Source organism: Terrapene carolina, unplaced genomic scaffold (assembly GCF_002925995.2).
Source record: "Terrapene carolina triunguis isolate 2854851 unplaced genomic scaffold, T_m_triunguis-2.0 Scaffold62, whole genome shotgun sequence".
Lineage (NCBI taxonomy): Eukaryota > Metazoa > Chordata > Testudines > Emydidae > Terrapene > Terrapene triunguis.
This window is the reverse complement of record NW_020664413.1, coordinates 38,617,038-38,637,659: the sequence shown is the minus strand read 5'-3', so window position 1 is coordinate 38,637,659 and position 20,622 is coordinate 38,617,038. Positions and strand designations below refer to the sequence as shown.

Here is a 20,622-nt window from a genome sequence, read left to right as displayed (position 1 = left end):
CCCTTGCTGCAATTTAAGCCCATTGCTTCTTGTCCTATCCTCAGAGGTTAAGAAAAACAATTTTTCTCCCTCCTCCTTGTAACAACCTTTTATGTACTTGAAATCTGTTATCATGTCCCCTCCCAGTCTTCTCTTTTCCTGACTAAAACAAACCCCCTTTTTTTTCCCCTCAATCTTCCCTCATAGGTCATGTTTTCTAGACCTTTAATCATTTTTGTGCCAAAGGTTGCTGACCCCTGGTCTAGATAATACTTAGTCCTGCCATGAGTGCAGGGGACTGAACTAGATGACCTTCCAGTCCTATGATTCTATGATGATTCTATCTAGTTCTTTTTTGAATCCTGGTATAGTCTTGGCCTTCACAACATCCTCTGGAAAAGAGTTCCACAGGTTGACTGTGGATTGTGAGAAGAAATGCTTCCTTTTGTTTGTTTTAAACCTGCTGCCTATTAATTTCATTTGGAGACCCCTAGTTCTTGTGTTATGAGGAGTAAATAACACTTCCTTATTTACTTTCTCAAAACCAGTCATGATTTTATAGACCTCAATCATATCCTCCCTTAGTCATCTCTTTTCCAAGCTGAAAAGTCCCAATCTTATTAATCTCTCCTCATACGGAAGCTGTTCCATACTCCTAATCATTTTTGTTGCCCTTTTCTGAACCTTTTCCAATTCCAATATATCTTTTTTTGAGATGGGGCAACCACATCTGCACGCAGTATTCAAGATGTGGGCGTACCATGGATTTATATAGAGGCAATATGATATTTTCTGTCTCATTATCTATCCCTTTCTTAATGATTCCCAACATTCTGTTTGCTTTTTTGACTGCCGCTGCACATTGAGTGGATGTTTTCAGAGAACTATCCACAATGACCCCAAGATCTCTTTCTTGAGTGGCAACAGCTAATTTAGACCCCATCATTTTACATGTATAGTTGGGATTATGCTTTCAAATGTGCATTACTTTGCATTTATCAACATTGAATTTCATCTGCCATTTTGTTGCCCAGTCACCCAGTTTTGTGAGATCTCTTTGTAGCTCTTCACAGTCTGCTATCTTGGGTATACGTACCAGAACTCACACATTAGCTTGTGTTACACTATAAACACTGGCAGCCTGTTACAGGGCCAGCTCCTGTGAGGTGTTGAGCACCTTCAGCTCCATATGAAGCTGTTATTTCACAGAACAATGTCATTTTGAGCAGCTGTCCAGTGTAACTGGAATTACAGCTTGAAATCTGCAATGCAGTAAACAATTATGGATTTTCCTTTGACTGTACGATGGACTTAAAATAAAGTGGGTCCCACTGTATTGTTGTGCTGTAAATTATAACAGCTATAAAAGCAACTGAATCCTTTGGGGTCTAGTACTCTCTGAGTAGTTGACAGAATTCCTTTGGTTTGATGTATGCAGTGTAGTTGTAGCCATGTTGGTCCCAGGATATTAGAGAGAAAAGGTGGGTGAGGTAATATCTTTTATTGGACCAACTTCTGTTCATGAGAGAGAGAGTTTTCTTACCACAATTCTTAAAGCTTGTCCCTCTCACCAACAGATGTTGGTTCAATAAAAGAAATTATCTCCCCGACCTTAGGTTTCATGGTAGGCTCTAAATGTCAGTTGAGTCTTTATATCTTAAATCCAAAGGAAGGATCCCGGAGGAGGGTAGACCAGGTCTATCTTTGTTGGTGTCCTACCTGTTGTTGCTGATACCACAAGACCCAAAAGATGTATGGTTAGCATGCAGGGGGCTTAAAAAGGAAACAAAAGAATGGCTACTGTAGTACATAATTATTTTCTCCTGTAAGACAACAGAGTAAGGAATGATGTGCTCATTATGGTCTGGATTGGGACTACTTTGCTCACAACAATAAGTAGTTACTCACATGAGTAATCCACTGATTTCAGTGGAATTACTGATGGGAGTAACTGCTCACCCATGCAAGTAAGGGGGTCACAATCTGGCCTTATGATATTACCATCATATGTTAACCTGCAAGGCATCTTTCTGTTGTCTTAATTCTTTGAACCTCATTGAGAGGGTGTATTGTTGTGATATTACTTGTTCTGATATGAACACTCATATCGCTAACTTGACCTCAAAAATTTGCCACAGATAGTGACAATGCAGATGTGCACTCTATACTAAGTGTAAGGCCTAGTAGCACAGTGTGGGTACATTTATTGTGTCAAGACAGGTAGCACCTTTTAAATAAGTAAATAAATACTTACCTTAATTAATGGTGGGAAATGAAACATGTTTAGGTAATCATGAGTTAACTTCTCAATAGCAGTCTGTAAGAAACCAAACAAACCCAAATTAGACAATAGTTCATCATGATCTAATAGCGTAAATGCAGGACTGAAAAATAGCACAGTGTGTGTGTAGGGGTGTGTGTGTGTGTGTGTGCAGGTGTAACTCATTCAGGGTGTATAGTGTTCTCTGTAGCCAATCTTAGTATACAGTTCTGTTCTAAAAAGGGACTGTAAAATGGCATCGTCTTACCAGCTCCAGGTTTTCTGCCACCCCAAGCGGCAAAAAAAGGAAAAGAAAAAAAGCCGCAGCAGCGCAATCGCGCCGCTCCACTCTTCGGCAGCAGAGAGGGACTGAGGGACTCGCCACCGAATTCCCGCCGAAGACCCGGACGTGCCACCCCTTGGTATTCGCCGCCCCAAGCACCTGCTTCTTTAGCTGGTGCCTGGAGCCGGCCCTGCTTCTTACTCAGCAGATCTGCCCCCTTGGGTACGTCTACACTATGAGATTAATTCGAATTTAGATAATTCGAATTTGGGAAACAGATTGTATAAATTCGATTGTGCGCGGCCACACTAAGCACATTAATTCGGTTTTTAACCACATTAATTCGGTGGTGTGCGGCCACACTACCCCATTAATTTTAACCACATTAATTCGGTAGTGTGCGGCCACACTACCCCTAATTCGAATTTACAAAATCGATTTTGGTGCTACTCCGCTCGTCGGGGTGGAGTACAGAAATCGATTTTAAGCGCCCTTTAATTCGAAGTAACTGGCTCCGTTGTGTGGACGGGTTAAGGATTAATTCGGATTAACGCGGCTAAATCCGAATTAAAGTCGTAGTGTAGACCAGGCCTTGTGAGTATTCAGAGTCAGATCTGCTTAATTTAGGGTATGTCTACACTGCAGCTGGGCATGTGCTTTCACGGATGGATAGACAGACACGTGCTAGCTCTGCAATAGCAGTGTAGACTGAGTTAGTATAGGTAGCAACTACCCAGGGGGTCTAGGTGGGCTTGTACTCAGATGGCTAGTTTGAGCTGCTGCCCATGCTATGCTGGGCTACACTGAAGTTTTAGCACACTAGCTCAAGCAGAGCTAGTACATGTCTGCCTACGGGCACTGGGAAGCACACTCCCAGTTGCAGTGTAGACATACCCTCAACCACAAATATAGGTTTGTACTGGTTTTTACTCCTGTTAGCCTCACTGAGCCAACTCAGCAAGAACTGCATTCTCTATTCCTGGGGTTCTAAACCGTTTCCTTTTGGGGGCCCCACCAGCATGCTATAAAAACTCCATGGCCCAGCTTGAGGGGAGGTGGCTTGGGCTTCAGCTGCAATGTGTGGGGAGAAGCTTCTGCCCCACGGGGCTAGGGAGGGGCTGAGGAGCCCCGCGAAATGAAGGGAGCTTGGGGCTTCTGACGCTTGGGGTGAGGAGGCAGCTTGGGGCTTTAGCCCCATGGGGCTGGGGAGCTCAGGGCTTCAGCCCCGCGGGGCGGCTTCTCCAGACACTGGGGCTCTGGGCTTCAGCCCCATGGGGTCCCTGCTCTTGGGGCTCCGAGTGGCCATGCTTGGCAGACCCCCAGTTGGGAACCGCTGCTCTATTCCATGTTCTGCGTCCATTTATTTACCAAGTTTTAATAAGTTTCACCTGATCAACCCCTGTGGAGGGCAATCACACATGTCACTAATGGAACTACTTGGAAACAATGGCGTACAACCCATAGAAATGCGATATTAATTTGGACTGTAATACCTTTATTGTGCTGATGCAAAAGATAGATATAACGTAGTGTGACTCTCAGGGCTGACAATCAGACAAAAAGTGTCCTTTTACTAGTAAATGGAGCACATTGTATACAGAATCACTCAGACATAATGGAAGCCCACAATGCCATTTTCAAGACATTTTTCAGAGCAGAACTACGAGTATGTAAGCCATGTTCTGTGACAGTAAGTAAATATTATTACTACTACGTCGGTTACTACTTTCCGGCCAGGGTTTTGCTGGATTCAGTGTAACTATTAAATAATTAGAGCAATACAATCTCTTGTGGATGAAATAAAGCTCAGACAGCAAAGGAGCCCTACCCACTAGCACTCAACTAGCTTTACAATTGTTCAAGAATAGAGTGTTTGGTACACAAAGCAGTTCTAAATTAGAGATGATTGGTGAAACTCAAGATGTTCAGAGATTTCAGTTCAAATACATCTTTGGTGTTTATCCAAACCTCTCTGATTAGGCAGAAAGTCTTGCGAGGTTCTGTCCTAAGATTTCCAAAGGTTTCACTTAGGTGGGAGATACTATTAGAAGAGTCTTTTGCAATATTTCCTATTCCTGTCCCAGCTTAAACCAGAAAATGCAGAGGAGCATGGGTATTTTTAAGAGAGAAAAAAACACCAACAAAACATCAACAACTCAAGGTTACCAATCTTTCTGGCATCTCAGAAAGTGTTTAGGTTTGCTTTGGTGCCTATTGCAAGCAAGTTCAGGGTATGACTCTTTTTCTCAAAAAGGTTTTTCTAGCCTTAGCTTTAGATCTTCTCTTATGCTGGATAAAACTGATGATTTCTGTCAACATTTAGACTGTCATTTACATTACACTGTCAAGATTTACTATTGTGATTATCAAGACATGTTGTTAAGATACCTTTAAATGAATGATATGTCCTTTGGAAAGAATTCCCATATCCTTTAAATCTTCTTCTTCTATAAGAAGCAACCGTTTCCCAGTGATATGATTTTCCTTAAACAAGTTGGCATAAACATTCATCTCACCAGAAGCATCACCTTAAGATATGAAAGGTTATACAGAAATCCATAGTGCTTTTCACTGGAAAAAAAAAGTTGAATCTGTGAGCTATAATGTATAGTTTACCTTGTCCAACAAGCTGGTGCAGCCAAAAGTACTGTAAAAAAACAAAAAACAAAAAAACACAGTTTTGAAGGTCACACAATTAAAATGTATAGGTTACAGCACCTCAAAACACAAAAAAATGTAATGCTCATAATTCAATTTTAAAACAAAAATTAAAAGTCTTTTTAGTGGTGGGACAAGGGAATCAAACTTCTCCATTATATTTACTTTTTGGAGCTATCTTGCAAGTTTGTTATTTAATATAAATTTCTTTCTGCTTTGCAGCCATGTTCTCAGTTTATTATTGCTTTTTAATTGCTACTGCTCCTAATGTAGATTTAGCAATTTATTGTGTTATGAATGGGACAAGTTCAGCAGCTTGGACCATTACTACTTTGCATTGGCTTTTCAGTTAGTCCTTCAGTAACCTTTAGTTAAATGACCACGTTATACATGATGTATCAAAAGGCTGCAAAAAGGGATATTAAAACTGCTATGATACACTGACGTGTTCGAGATAAACATCTAAAATTTCTTACCAATTAACTTGAACGAATGTTCAAAATATGATCTAAAGTTAGTATCGTAGCTAGTCCCCTAAAAGCAATTACATTTTGTATTTTATATGAAAGTGGTTTCCCATCCCCCTTTTTAGGATCTTAACTTAAAATGAATTCCAGTCCTGTTGGATTGGGCAAAGGGACTATGATGTTTGCTGTCCTCTTTTTCTCCTGACACTGGTGAGGTATGCATTCTTACAGCCCTTCAGTGTTGCTTGGTTCATGCCTATGACAATTCAGCAGCATACACTTATAACCTGCCAAGACAAATGCTTTAACAGGCCTCTGAGCATGTGACCATTTCACCAAGGCAATAAAGTCCTTCCTCTGTCAGGATAGGGTAATTTAAAAATCTTTTTTGGAACAGGAATTTTAAAAATATACAGTGTTAGAATCTTGTCTACAGATTTCTCAAATCACTACAATCTAGATTTCATTTACTATGATGTGCATCAGTTTTCTTTTATAGCGACATCAAAACAATGCCGACTGAATTAGTACAAAATGCTTACCACATCTTCTTCGGTCCACGCGCAAATATCAAAGGAAGGCAGCAACTGTGTGAGAAATATGAATTGAAAAGAGTAATATTGCTCTTCTTGTCCGATCATTTACTCAGGTCTCCCCCCAGTTTTACTTCGGTGGCTGATTTTATTTGGCACCTCCTCTCCAGCTAAGGTCATAAGCCTCCTGGTTGTGACGAGGACTTTCCTCGTTATTCCATGGATTACTACATATAGTGCCATCAAAGTAGCATTCCTCATGTTCACATATTAGTTAAAGTGATCACAGGCTGGCTTCAGTGATATTACAGCAGTGATGGAATAGTCCCAACACCTCCAGGGGGCAAAACTATTCAGGAGATCACCAAGTAACAAAAGCACTCTTGGAATTTTGTCACCAGCCGCATCCCCACAAGTGGGACTCACTAGCCACCACTTTCTCCTTGTGTTTCACCATCACTTTTACTATTGCTTGACTCCAGTAGTGAAAGGTGTGTCTTGGTTTTTCCCAATATCAGCTGGGAGGGAGATATTCTGTAGAGTGAATGAAGCAGTCACTGCATAACAAGGAGAGCACAACTGACTTGGAACTGGGCCACTGCAGCTAGTCTTCCTTACTGATTAAGGTACAAGGTTGTTTGTCCCCTTTTACCCTTTGGTTACCGCCTAAACCTGCATGATCATTCCTTTTAGGAACTGTGGAACAAAACCTGAAGGGGACATTTCACAGACAGCTGAATGCCACAGCCCCTTGCATGGTACGCTTTGTTATATGGAGGATCAGGATTCCCCTCTTCAAGTATGAGGGGATCAGACCAGGATCTACTTGATACATAAGGGGATGGCTGTGTCAGTGAAACCCAGGAATGGTTAGAAGATGACACAGTGAAAGATCTCACTGAGATAGTAACCTCCATCTAACCAGCTAAAGAATGGGTTATTCTAAGCTGTAGTCTCTGCTCACTGGTATCCTGTTAATTAGATGTATCTGAATTGACAGTGCCACCCAAACTCTTGCCACCATACTCTGGCTGAAAATTTATTGAATTACTTAACTACCAAACTGTAATTCAGATTTCACTGGTCAACCCTCAGTCTTTGTGGTCTCCTTACATTGTGGGCCATGCAAGCCTACAAGCACCCAAGTGCCCAACCTCTTGGCAGTCGCAGTTCCTCCTCTCCAGAATTCCTCCCTCACACTTGAAAGACTTTGTGCCTATGCATGGCAGCCACCCCATGTGTTCAAATTGTTATCTATTAGTCTCCTCCTTTCCCTGACCCTGCAGACTGTGGGACAACAGGCCAAGGTGCCTCCCACAATGACTTCCACCCAAACTAGTGACAAGTCTTTCTGCTCTTCCAATATGGACTCCCACTGATGGATTCATGACTGTCCTACACTTGTTTCCTGTGTCCTGCACTACAGCTTCTGCTGAACACTGCAAGATGCACAGAGGAAAGCAACTCTCCCCCACCCCAGTGGATTGGCCAATCTGCTTCCAGGGAAAATTCCTTCCTCACCACAAACTATTTTAACAAACCAGCCTTGTCCATCCCTGTGAAGATCACTTAACCCTCCCCCACACCTGTCCCGCTGCCCACCCCTTCCTGCCATAACTCTTCCAGGAGAGAAATGGCCTCCTCAGATAGACAAAGCCTACAATGCCTGAGCTAAGTGGTCACTGGGATGAGAAGCTGGCTTTGACTACCACACGGAAAGGTATGTTTCCCTTGAGCCCCTAACTTCCCCATGCGTGGGCCAAGTGTCATAACCCTACCGATTACAAGTCAGGAAAATCGAGAAAAGAAGTGACAGTTGAATTGGGGTGGAGAGGGTTGTAGGGTGGAAGGGATCCACCTATTGCTGGCAACTAGGTGGGGCAGGATCTGGCAAACCATGATGACCCTTGTGAAGGCAGAGACCCACAATATTTGCAATAATTAACAACATAATTCCCCTTAAATTCCAAATGGGCTGGCGTTTTCCTTTCCATTGGGAACCTTGGGTACAACAGTTTGCTGTATTTCATTATGTATTCTACCATTGCACAAGTTCAATATTCCATTCTTGCTTACACACAGTAACTGTCCAGATGATTCCCATTTTTAGGAGAGGAAAATTAGTGATGTGAAATGTTAAATATATTTACAAACAAATAAATAAAGAGAAAAAAGGGGAAAATGCCACACCCTGCATAATATGAAAAAGATCAAAGCAGAAGGCAATGAGGAATCCCTTTAACAGCAGCAGTTTACACAAGAACACAGAAGCATAAAAATTTACTGTCAAAATGTTTATTGCAAAATAGAAGTTTGGAACAAAGAGAAGCAAAGGAAAAAACTTCACATCAAAATCAAGTTCATGACACCAACTGAGAAAATTGAATACATTACATTTTTTTTTTTTAAACCTGGAAAACCAAATCCATACTGTGAACAAAGCAAGACATCACATGTTAAGTGCGGTGAAGAAAACAACTGACTACTGAAAGGTCTTACCACAAGAGGGTGTAACATTGCATGTTCCATACAAATTAGCTAGTCAGTTTACACCACAATAATTTTGGCACAGGTTTTGTTCAGCATAGTATTTCAGTAGGAAGGGATGAAGTTTTCTAACACTGTGAAAATATTTTCTATTAAAATTTCATTTGCTCACACTTGGAGTATAAATAGAATCATTTCCTAGTATTCAGTACAAAACTTTTTAAAGAGTGCAAAAGCAAGAAAATGCAGTGGACTATATCTGACTTTAAAAGTCAGCAGAATATTTTGCACACAACGTAAAATGTTTAATGTAGGTTGTTGATACTACAGTCCTGAAACTAAATCTTCACACACCAGAAACCTCTATGCAGACTTCATAGTGTGCACACTACGTTGAAGTCAGGGGGGAAAAGTGCATTCCTCTCCAGATTTCTATTGGTACATTTTAAGGACTGTAAAAATTATTGCATGTCCTGTGACCCTATTTTGCTACATGAAAGTTGGAAGAACAGAATGGATTCTCTATTGGCCTGTAATTAAACCTCTGTCAAGTCGGAGGTCTTATTAAAAACCTGTAAAAGCTGCCTTATTGCAAAAACAGGAAATAGCTTACTAAAGATGTACAGTAACTTTGCTAGTTACTTATTAGCTTTATTATGCGTGCTGTGGATTTACTGCTGCTGATAGCAATATAAATCATTAATGTATCAATATTTAATTAGAATAACTGCTTTAAGATCTACAATGAAATGAAATCAAAATCTAATAAAATACTGCAATGATAAATGAACAACAAGTCAAGAACATGACCATGTGCCGAAGAGCTACTTCAGATCTCATGTCTCAAAAATCCCCAGCATCTAGAGGAGACTAAGTCCAAGTATTACAATTAACAAATATAGCCAGCTGATCAAGCATATCCAAACACTCCACAAACAATATAAGGCCTGAAACTAAGTCCTCAGATCTAAGCATTAGATCTCAGAGCAATTGCTATTCTAAAGCATTAGTATTATTACAGTTAGAAAAGTGACTACATTAAAATAGTCTTACTCAGCATATCTATTCCCTGCAACTTTTCCAAGTCTGAAAGAATGAGAACTGGGTTCGGAGTCAGGAAATCCTGAGTTCTAATCCCAGCTCACTATGTGGCTTTGGGTAAATAAAAGGGCTAAACTCTGAGTTCCTCAGGTCAGGAAATACATCCCACTAAAGCCAGGGTTAGTTTAAGTATAATGACTGAGTAAAAACTAGAAGTTCAGATTTGGCCTTTAACTTCTCTGTATCAGCTTCCCCAGCTGTGAAATAGGATAACAACACTTCACCTTATCTGCCTCATAGGGCCCTGGGAGGATTCATTAGTTAACTTTTGGTTAATACTTTGATCATGTGACATGCTATGTAACTGTTAACTATTATTAGCAACTATTGTAGACCCTTTGGTGTTTGGACATCTAGATAGATTAAAAAACCAAGTTTAATCCTGCTAGCACTGCAGAGCAAAATCAACGGTGGAAGATCAAAACGGTTTTGTTTTGCCTCCATAACTTTCAAAATTAAAATATAGTGAGGATGTCTGAGGCAGAAACAACATAGCTGGATAGTCAAGCACAATTTATTTGTGATTTGTAAACTGAACACATTTGGTATGGCAGTCATTATAGGAGAATACAAAAATAGACCTCCACAATGTCATTTTGTAAGCCAAGCTACTATTTTGAATATAACCATACTTTAAAGGAATCACAACAGGAAAGTTTGGGAAAAGCCTTGAGCTTAATAGATCTTTCTTTTACAACAATTCTAGGACCTTTCTACTTTGAACACGAAAGTAAATGTTTGGAGAGTTCTTTATTTCTCTCTAGATCTTTATTAGAGTTGGCTACAAAATAGAGACAATTCATGAAAATGTTGTCCTTGCTTTTCATTGACAAATTAAATTTAAATTCTTTTTACCAGCTCTGCTCTCTATGTACAAGATGCCAAATTATTCCATTTATTATGCTCAAATAACTCCTATTCACTTTAATGAGAGATGCATGAGAATATCTGTCCTCAACAAAAAAAAGTGATGTTATACAGTAGTGTTGGAATATTTTATTAGGTGAAGATTTAAATCAAGAAGTGGATTTGAACATCTAATTAAAACCAACACGTATGTGTATAAAGTGCATTGAGATTATTAGGTGCTTTAAAAGTGCAAAGTATCAGTATCAGTGCTAAGAAGAGATATTTTTGTTTTTGCATTTCTAAACATACTGGGTTCAATTTTGACTTTAGTTACAGCTGTGCAACTCTACACTAGAAATATGGTACAGTAGTTTAACATAGATACATATTAGATTATACAAATCCTTCAATTTTTCCTGCCTGTAGTATAGTGGTTATAAAAACAATGTTGCTGCGGTAGCTGTTAGCAGGTGCAGACTTAAAAAACAATACAAATCTGCATTTGGAAGTAGGTTGTTTGCTGCCATTTCCATTTAATTTGTTGTCCCTTTTCTATTCTGTCCCTCTCCACACCCTCAGCCACTTTGCTTAGTGCTCCTAAAATGCTATTACCACTGATATTGCAGGAGCAAATTTCACTTGGACAAGATATAGCAAATTATCCCAATAAGAACGTATTGCACTGTTCAGTGTTGAAATGACAAATTCTTACTAGCAATAGAAAAAATTGCCCCAGATATCACAAAGACAATGGACTTGAACCTGCTAGCAAGAGGGTGGAACCTGGCTCAAATTCTATACATTTCATACAATTAAGGGCCCAATCCTGTGATGTGCGGAGCATCTTTAGCTCCAGTTGAACTCAAGCATTGTTGAAAGCACTGAGTGCTTTGCAGGTGACCAGAACAGCACTGGGCCATACATGAGGAAACATTGCACTCGTCACCCTAGAAAAGCTCATTTTAAAACTTCTCAAGAACTTTTTCTCTTATTTCTAAATAGTAGAATATAATGTTCCAAACTCTTGGAGATCCAACTTCAGACCTTCTATCATGTAATGATTCTACTTTCTAAGGTATTTAAACAGCATTAATCACCATTTTTCATGAGAGAAACACCATCAATACATGACACTTAGGAGTTTAATTATCCCTTCAAATCCAACTGAACATGAAAGTAACCCTTTTCTTTAAAATTTTTGCCCTTCTTTATTTGGCAAACGTTTTACAACGGGCCTATCTTCTGCACCTGTAGGTGTGAATGTATCTGTTTCCTTCTCTCTTTCTGTGCCACCACCAAAGAGTTCATCAGGAAAATACATTCACTGTTCCGGGCAGTGTATGTGGGGTAATTACTGCAACAGATACTTATATACTCAATTTTAGGATGAATCATAATAACAGTGGCAATATTTTTAAAATGATTTCACAGCAGAAAAATGGATATTTAAACTTTAGAGAATATTCTTCATGTCATCACTGAGAATTTAGCTTAAGCCACAGTAGGAGGGCTCAAACACTTTTAAAATGTATCTCTCTCCCCTATTCTGGGAAGGACAGTGATAAATGGTTTAATAGTTAAAGCAAAATAAAAAATTGCTGTAAATAACCTAAGACCAATTTTGCTCTCAGCAAACCTGGAATAAATCCAGAGTAAATCCATCAAAGTTAATGAGATTTCCTGGATTTACACCAATGTAACAGAAAACCAGTGAGCTTGTAGACTACCACAATGCAATTAGGTGATGAGGTTTTATTGTAAGTGACTGTACTAAAGAGTGAATTTCACAAACTAAAGAGAAAGAGAGAAAAGAACATTTATACAAATTATCTATTACCAGTGATTGTCTGCATTCAGTTGCTGTTTTTTAAACTGTGTGTTTGAAAGGGCTTTATTTTTCTCAACCCTGCTTAGCCTTCTTAGTAATGTATTTATGATATCACAGGATATTGCCTTGAAAATGATTGAGAAATCACAAATTTAGCAAAACAACTTCACTGTAGCAGTCAGAAAGAATGCATTGTATAGGAAAAGCCCACATGGAAACACAAATATGTTCATATGATCAACAATAAAACAGGTAAAGAAAACTACAAAAACAAAAAGAAAAGTAATGGATGTATGTTTAAGTAAAATAGGTGTTTAAGTTCCCCCATTGTTTTCAGATCTTAAACATATTCAGCCACAGAAGTTTCTGTAATCAGACACCAAATATTACAGCATAAATTTGAGCTGCAGCTATATTAGGTGGGTTTTAAAAACCTCAATTTGTTTTGAAATTTTTGTTCCAAATTTCAGCAAAGCAAAAATAGGTCAACACAATCTAAAAACCAACAAGATATATTTTTAACATACAAATATGACTGGCCTAGAAAAATGTAGTGTTTTTGCTTTTGTTTCTTTTACAGGGTTTAAAACAGACCAAAATGACAGGATGATTTTTCTGAAACTTTATTGCTTTTATTTGCTAGAAACCAATTTTAGACTTAATTAATTTTCTAATTTCATTCACTAGAATCATCTGTATCATCAAAATCATCATCTTCATCATCATCTGACCAGTCAAATTCTCTGAAACCCACAGCCATGTTGATTTTCTTCCCCTTTCTCATAGAGGTGGTTTTAGAAGAATTCTTTTTGGCTTGCATGTTTATCTGCATTCCAGAATGCAGGACAGATCCTGCTTGGTTCATAGAGAAGATACCCCCAAAGCCCTTCATCATCAAGGCCTGCAGACTTTGGTTCATGCCAGCTACCTCCCCGTTACTTGTTGCTGTGATCTGACATGACATCTCTGCACTGTTTGATTCCTCTGTTTTAGTTTCAAAGTAAGACTCCTGAGACATTCTTGCAGCAATAGGTAAGAAAAGCTATTTAAAGGAGGAAAGGACAGAGTAAAAAGGAAAGTTAGAACCAATTCAATTCAAGGCAAAAAAGACACTACCAGATTAGTTAGCAATAAACAGAAAGCAAAATGATTAGTGAATCAAAACATGGAGCTCAAGTAAGAATTCATTAAAACAGACTTGGCTTAAATTTTTTTAAAATGAAAGAGCAAAACCACCACCAAACAGTGTGCAAAGGATCACAGGTAGCCCAGCTTTCATGTTGAAAGAAAGTTCCAACTTTTGAATCTCTCATTTTGTACCATACAAAATGGTTTACATTTCTCTAACTCATGTGGACTTTACCACAGGAATCTAGGTACAAGCAGAGCCATGTCTCGATTGAGATGCTTAATTTTAGTATTCAGAATTGAACAATAAATCAACGTAGGATTAAAGAACCCAGACAAGCCCCTGGTGCAGAGTGAAATGTTTTTATCCAGAGGTCAGAAGATACCACAGCAGTAATGTGTATGTACAGATCTAGATAGATTGAATTAACTTTTTGTTCACCATTTTTGAGGCCACAATCAAAAGGAGGGTTATAGACCAATCCTACCACTGTTAAAGTCAGAGACAAAATTTTTACCAACTTCAATGGAAGTAGGAGCAGGTCTCTAGTTCTGGACTATTAATAAATTGCTTCTATAAACCTATATTTGGTGTGTTTCTATATACCCTGCAATACAAGGCATTGCGGATTTAATCTCCACTTACACATCAGGGCATTATCTTGACCTAGTTTGTTACTACCATTTTTTTCAACAGAATGAAAGATGTCCTCTAGAGCTAAATCATGATTAATGCCTCTTCAAGGAGGCCAAACTAGTAACCTCTGTGACATGCCTGCTCACCACAGTGAGCAAGAGCTCTGGTGTTAGATTCAAAATTAACCTACTAAAGGGGCAGCATGTTATGTTATTGCTGTACTGCTGAAATGGCCTTTATTTCCAGAGCTGTTTTCCAAACTAAGTTTGTATTGCTTTCCAGACATCTTGCTTAACCTAATCACAACTGTTCAGTCTGTTTTCTGCTCACAATTTGTTACTGGGAAAATTATTAAAATGGGGCGTAACACATGGGGAACCATTAAATCATTCTCCTTAAATCACAGAGCTCTATCTAAGAATGATATGATGCCTCCTACTTAAGATTTAATTTTATAAGCTGCAAGCTGAATAGGAAAAAAAAAAACCACACAAGTCACCTTCTGCCATAAAATCTTACTCAATAGAAAAAAAGCAAGGCTCTCATTTATGGGGGTTTGGGGAGTAGTACGTAGAAATCTTGAGCATAGTTTCAGGGTGCCCAGTTTATACTACTTCCATGGCAGAGAGCGATTTCAGCCCCTATATGGGGATTTTAGGCATATCAGAATCCTCCTTATGCATGGGAGGAGTCCCCCCTAAAAATCTACAAAGCTACTACATTGTCCTCCTTCAAGTGTTTCTCTAAATCTCACCTCTGTCATGATGGCTACACAACATTTGACAATGGCTAGGCAGCTGATGTGCTGTGACTACTACTCATTATGCTAACTATAATCACCTCACTGTTCCTTGTGTTCCCCCATGTATTTGTTGTATCCACCTGTTGCCTCTTGTCATATACAAAGACTAAAGCCCAGATTTTTAAAGGTGTTTGGGTGTTGCTGAAATCAGCATTGCAACGCCAAACTGATGTAAAATCTGAAGTCTCACTTTCACAAAGGATTTGGGCACTTGCAATTTTAAGGCCCATTGGGGTATGTCTACACTGCAATTAAAAACCTGTGGCTGGCCTGTGCCAGCTGACTCCAGGCTTGGACTGGAGCCCAGACTCTAAGACCTTTGAGGTGGGAGGGTCCCTTAGTTCAGGCTGCAGCCCGAGCCCAGAAATCTACACTGCAATTAAACAGCCCCTTAGCCCAGGCCCCATGAGCCCAAGACAGCTGGCACAGGCCAGCTGTGGGTTTTTAACTGCGGTGTAAACATACCCATTGGAAGTCAATGGGATTTAGGCTCCTAAGTGCCTAAATCCCTTTTGAAATGAGACAGGCGTTGCAATGTTTAGTGCAGAAATGCCTAGAGACCTTTCAAAATCTGTGTCTAAGAGCTCGCTGGGGGAATGTGACAGAGTGCAGGGAGTGAACTCTGATCACTCAGATGCTAATTAGTTCCCAGAGGAAGCTGATTGGGGTAATTATCTAATCAGGCTGGTGGCCTGAGTGGAATAAAGATTCAATTAGCCCATCAGCCCACGAATGATAAAGATGGATGGGAAGGAAGAGCTGGGGACAGGGGAACAGGGCTAGCTGAGCCCAGTCACATGAAATCCTCAGGGAAGGGAGACCTCAGTTCCCCTCAGGTCTGGGGGAGAGGGCCAAAGAACCATAGATATTGTAAATCTCCTGTTGCACAGGGACTGTTGTGGTAATGGCACAAGGAACTTAAAATAAAAGGGTGCTGTGAATGCACAGCCACTGGAGTCCACGCAATTTCTGTGGGGAACGGAAGGATGCCCTGTTACAGGAAGGGACTGTCTTTATGTTATGAGTGTGCAGTGCCTAGCACAAAAGAGCCCTGCTCCATCGCTGGGTTTCCAGTTGCAACCACAACAGAAATCCATAATATTTTTTTTAAATGGCCAGATCTAAGCACACTGCAGTCTAAGTTAATACTAAATTTGGTGCATACCTTCACCAATCCCTCCCAGTTTCCTTCCTCTAGCACACCCAGCTCAGGGGAACCTACCCATTCCCTTCTCTGTGGCCTTTCCTCCTTCAGATGGGTGTCCTGTTGTGGAACCGGTGTGTGCAGCAGATTATGTTTTATTTGCCAAATTAGCCCCAGATTCCTTTGTGCAGCAGTGCTTTACAAGAGATGTTGTGGCCACAGAATATCAGACTCAAAAAGTGCCCGCAGCACAAGACAGAGCAGAGACCAGGTTCATGTAGGTGTGGGGAGAACCTCTGCAGTTAAAAGAAGAGCTGCTCAGGACTGGTCCCTTAAATGTGGCAACCATCTATTCAGACTATGCCTAACGCAGCTCAATTCCCAGAACAGTTTCCCTGTGTTTGTTCCTATGCATTAACACATGCTTCCCATTAACTTCAAACACATCTACTTGCTTCACCTGCAGTAGATTAGAGCCACACAGATAAAAATCCCACACTTCACTTTTTTGGGTTTTCTCTCTTCAAGCAAACTCCATGTAGCAGGTGGGCTTTATTTAAAAAAAAATCTTTTGGGTGCTACCACACTAAAAGACTGAGGAATAGAGAGACTTGTGGCCTTCTGGATGGATCACACCCTTCAAAACCTATGGAGCCCAGGGATCTTTGAGGAAAGAATCTCCAACCATTGCAGATCCTCAGGCTCCTGTGCTGCTCTCTGGGGTGCCCCGCTAGCAGTACAGTTCCCTCGTGCTTTCCAGGTGACCCCTACATTTTTGCATCCAAGGGGAGCAAACTGCATGGACTGTCAGTAAAGTTGCTCATGAGTAAGGCTACAATTTAGTCATGGGTATTTTTAGTAAAAGTCATGGTCAGGTCACCGGCAATAAACAAAAGTTCACAGCCCATGACCTGTCCATGACTTTTACTAAAAATACCCATGACTAAATCTCTGCTCCTGGGCCCCACTGCTCTGGGGGGCCTCTGCTCCAGCAATGGGGACTGACTGCCCCCGGTGGCCCACTGCTCCAAGGCCCCCAGGGACCACTCTCCTGATGGCCTCTAGGGCCACCCCCCTGAGCAGCTGCTCTGGCCACCCCCGGGACCACTGCTGCTTAGGTTGTCCCTGGGGCCGTCTTGGGATGCTCCCTGAGACCGCTGCTGCTCCTGCAGTTCCCGGGGCCAGCCACACCAGCCACTGCTGAGGCTCTCCCAGGCTGTAGGCATCAGTTGAGCACTGGCAGATTCATAGCTGGAAACCAGACCTGCTCACCTATAAGTTAATATTGTTTAAGATAGGTGATAAACTTGTAAAGATGTGTTTAGACTCTATAAAATGCTCATAAGTTTCTGCATGCATTAATCTTACTTGTAATGTCTGTATCCCATGCTGTAAGGTAATATGAAAGTTTTGCTTTATAACTGTAAAACTGCCTGCTCTGAATTTGTGACTCTGAGCAAGAAGGGAGTGGTTTCCCTGCCCACCAAGGAGGACTATCAAGACTAAATGGGCCACTGTAGGATAAAAACTTAGTTGATTGCTCCATCCACCCATGAATAAGTTACGTGCAGGAGCCCTTATCCCATCGATTTTAACTCTGGGGCAAGGTCATATAAAGATCCTCACAGGAAGAAACATTTATCTCTTTGCAGTTTGGCCTCTCACAAGAGCTGGAGCTAAGAAACAAAAGCTGCAATCTCCTGGGTCAACCTCAATTAGCCCTAAAAGACATTCAGCACTGACAGCTTACTTCATCTGTGTCACCTTTTGGAACCATAGATTGTAACTCATTTATGCTTATATGTTGTCTGCTTTAACCTGTAAATAACACTCTCATTTCTTTTTCCTAGTTAATAAGTACTTAGTTTGTTTACTATAGGATTGGCTACCAGCATTGTCTTTGGTGTGAGATCTAAGGTATAAATTGATCTGAGATAAGTCTGGTCTCTTGGGACTGGGAGCTTGTGATTTTTGGCGCAAGTGACCATTTATCACTAAGTCCATTTATCACTAAGTCCATGTTGCATAGGTTTAGCTACTCCCCATGCTCTACATAATTCTAGTTTTATTTTCCCTCCTCCATGCTTCACAGTTGAGGGGAGCACAGAGACTCTTGTCTGCAAGGATCACCACTTACAAAGAGAACGCCCAGCAGTCCTGTTTTCCATATGACAAGGAATAAAAGATTTCTTTTTATTTGTAAATTAGCACTGAATAGAAGCTACTTTGCTATGAAGAAAGCAACTCTGATAGAACAGGGCAAGTTTTTGTCTCTACACAAAAATTTGAAAATGGCGATCTTCAGCAGTACAGTAGTTCATTAAAGGTCTCAGAAAAATAAACCTCTGTATTTCACACTGTTCTCAATCATTTAAATGCAGTAAGAGAGGTGGGTTAATGTTATGCAGAACAAAAGTCCATGATACGCACAACAGGCCTTAGCACAATGAATTCTTCCTTCAGCAATGCCAGCTACAAGTGAAAAGTGGACGTGATAAGCAAGTACAGCATAAAACAGCCCTAGGGCCTTGCTCACAAAAAGATCGGCTCATTAAGGCTGTGTCTCGTGCTGTGCACTTTATAGGAGATGGCCCACCGCTCAGTTACTGGAAGTTTGCTGGTGTTAAAGCAAGCACACAGATACCGACTTAGAACATACAGTGTCTGGATATAGGAAAACATTCATTCTTTATCATTACACTACTACATGTTCACAGCTGGAACGTGTGCACAACTTCATTCATATAAATGCCAATACACTGTGCCTCAAAACTACGTTGCAAGTAAACTGGATTGGCTAGAATCAATATTACTATGTAAGCAGGACTTAATTGTGTATTAGAACGCTGAACCTACAGAATCATAACTGATTGCATAAGGGAATGGCAAACTACTGCAAACTCAAGTTGGCATTTGTTTTGGCTAATACTGAAAATAGAAGCAGAAATAGTGTTGTAATTCTATTAAGCAAGTGTCACAATTATGATGCTAAATTAACTGTGTTCCAATACAAACACTCAGGACCTGAGCATGCACTCCATTTTCTGGCAAAATTTCCACTGAAGTCAGTGGGAGTTAAACCTCAGCAAGGAACTCAGGCTAATACAGAAAATATTATTTATTTTAATGTATTCATGGAAATGGGCACATTTCTTTCAGTTAATAAAATAATGTGCATTTGCTAGTACTAAGATGTTGATCAGTCCTACACATTAATTACTGAAGGCTCAAATCCCCACTCAAGATTTGGGGCCTTCTATAAAATGTAAAGACATCAATTTTGGCTGTGCTCCTTGCAGAGCGAGTTATCAAACACTCAGATACATTTCTGAAGTCTTTTTCTGCAGAGACTATAAGTTACTACTTTTAGGGCCCCATCCTGTTTCCATTAAAGTCAACAGAAAAGTTCTTGTTGTCTAATGAGAGCAGGATTGTGCTTTTATTAAATACACAGGTTTAACATATAAAACAAAAAATTTATAAAGTGTCACAATAATAAATATGAAATACATTCCCCTTTTTGTTGTTGTATCACACTGTTGTCAAGATTAACACCAATATGGACATATAAAGAGTGTGCTGCTCTCTCATTTAAGACCATCAATTTTTAAGCTTAGAAATGCAATTAAATCAACAGGAAACTGTTTATTTACTGATGGCACAATATGGCCCATAGTTAGTATCTTATGTGTAATGCACTGAGTGAATTTTAAAGAGTATTATTTGTATTGGTTAATAAAACAGGCCATAATAGCCCCACAGGACCAAATGGAGACGATAGTAGACATCTTTCATTGGAATTTCCCTAGATTTGCTCAGACAATGATCCAAATGCTTTTTGCAGTCAGAGGAAAGATTGAATTATTTTACTTACAGGAGTATTGGACTGTTCTGTTAACTTCTGCTCCCATACTTTCAAACGTCTCTCCCGTTCCTTGAGCTCTTGCTCTTTAAAGCTCAGATCACGCTCCAATTTCTTCAGCCTCTCTAAGGTTGCTTCAATTTCACATCTGCAGAGAGACAATTTGTTAAGTCTTGTCTTTTTCTGACAGATATAAATTGTTCATAATTTCCACACGAACATTAATTAAATGTGAAAAGCTGAAAAGTACAACACTAACTCAAGCAGTACATTTAATTACCACCAAACACAAAGCCTTTCAGAGCATTAAAAACAACTGGTAATGTTTATACCAGAGGATAAACCAGAATGCCTTACTGTTTAAAAAAAAGAAAAAAAAAAGGAAAATTCCATCTTTTCTTTTAATATAATGAAATAGGTGCTATCAGTGAAGGAAAGTCGGTTCGGAAGTGATAATAGGGCAATCACTAGCATTGCTATACGTGTAGGCTAACAGCCCCATTTGCGTGGAGTTTATAACTTGGCCATAAATATTATTTGGGCTGAAGCTTGTTATACAGTCTCAGTAGAGGACTTTCCCCACCCCAGTTTCTCAAGGTTAAAA

General features: G+C 40.0%; 1 protein-coding gene across 4 annotated transcripts in view; it reads right to left on the bottom strand.

The window, feature by feature from the left end:
* The window catches only part of MAP3K20 (mitogen-activated protein kinase kinase kinase 20), a 134,367-nt gene that overhangs the window by 21,915 nt on the left and 91,830 nt on the right, over positions 1-20,622 (bottom strand). For 3 of the 4 annotated variants that reach the window (XM_024211385.2, XM_024211541.2, XM_024211457.1), the window contains exons 11-15: positions 20,031-20,166; positions 6,190-6,234; positions 5,139-5,169; positions 4,911-5,050; positions 2,234-2,296 (exon numbers count right to left, since the gene is read on the bottom strand). In XM_024211385.2, coding sequence (XP_024067153.1) covers positions 2,234-2,296; positions 4,911-5,050; positions 5,139-5,169; positions 6,190-6,234; positions 20,031-20,166 — 415 coding nt within the window. Of the gene's footprint in view, positions 1-2,233; positions 2,297-4,910; positions 5,051-5,138; positions 5,170-6,189; positions 6,235-8,459; positions 13,488-20,030; positions 20,167-20,622 lie in introns of those variants that run through there. The other variant, XM_024211620.2, reaches the window with a different exon arrangement.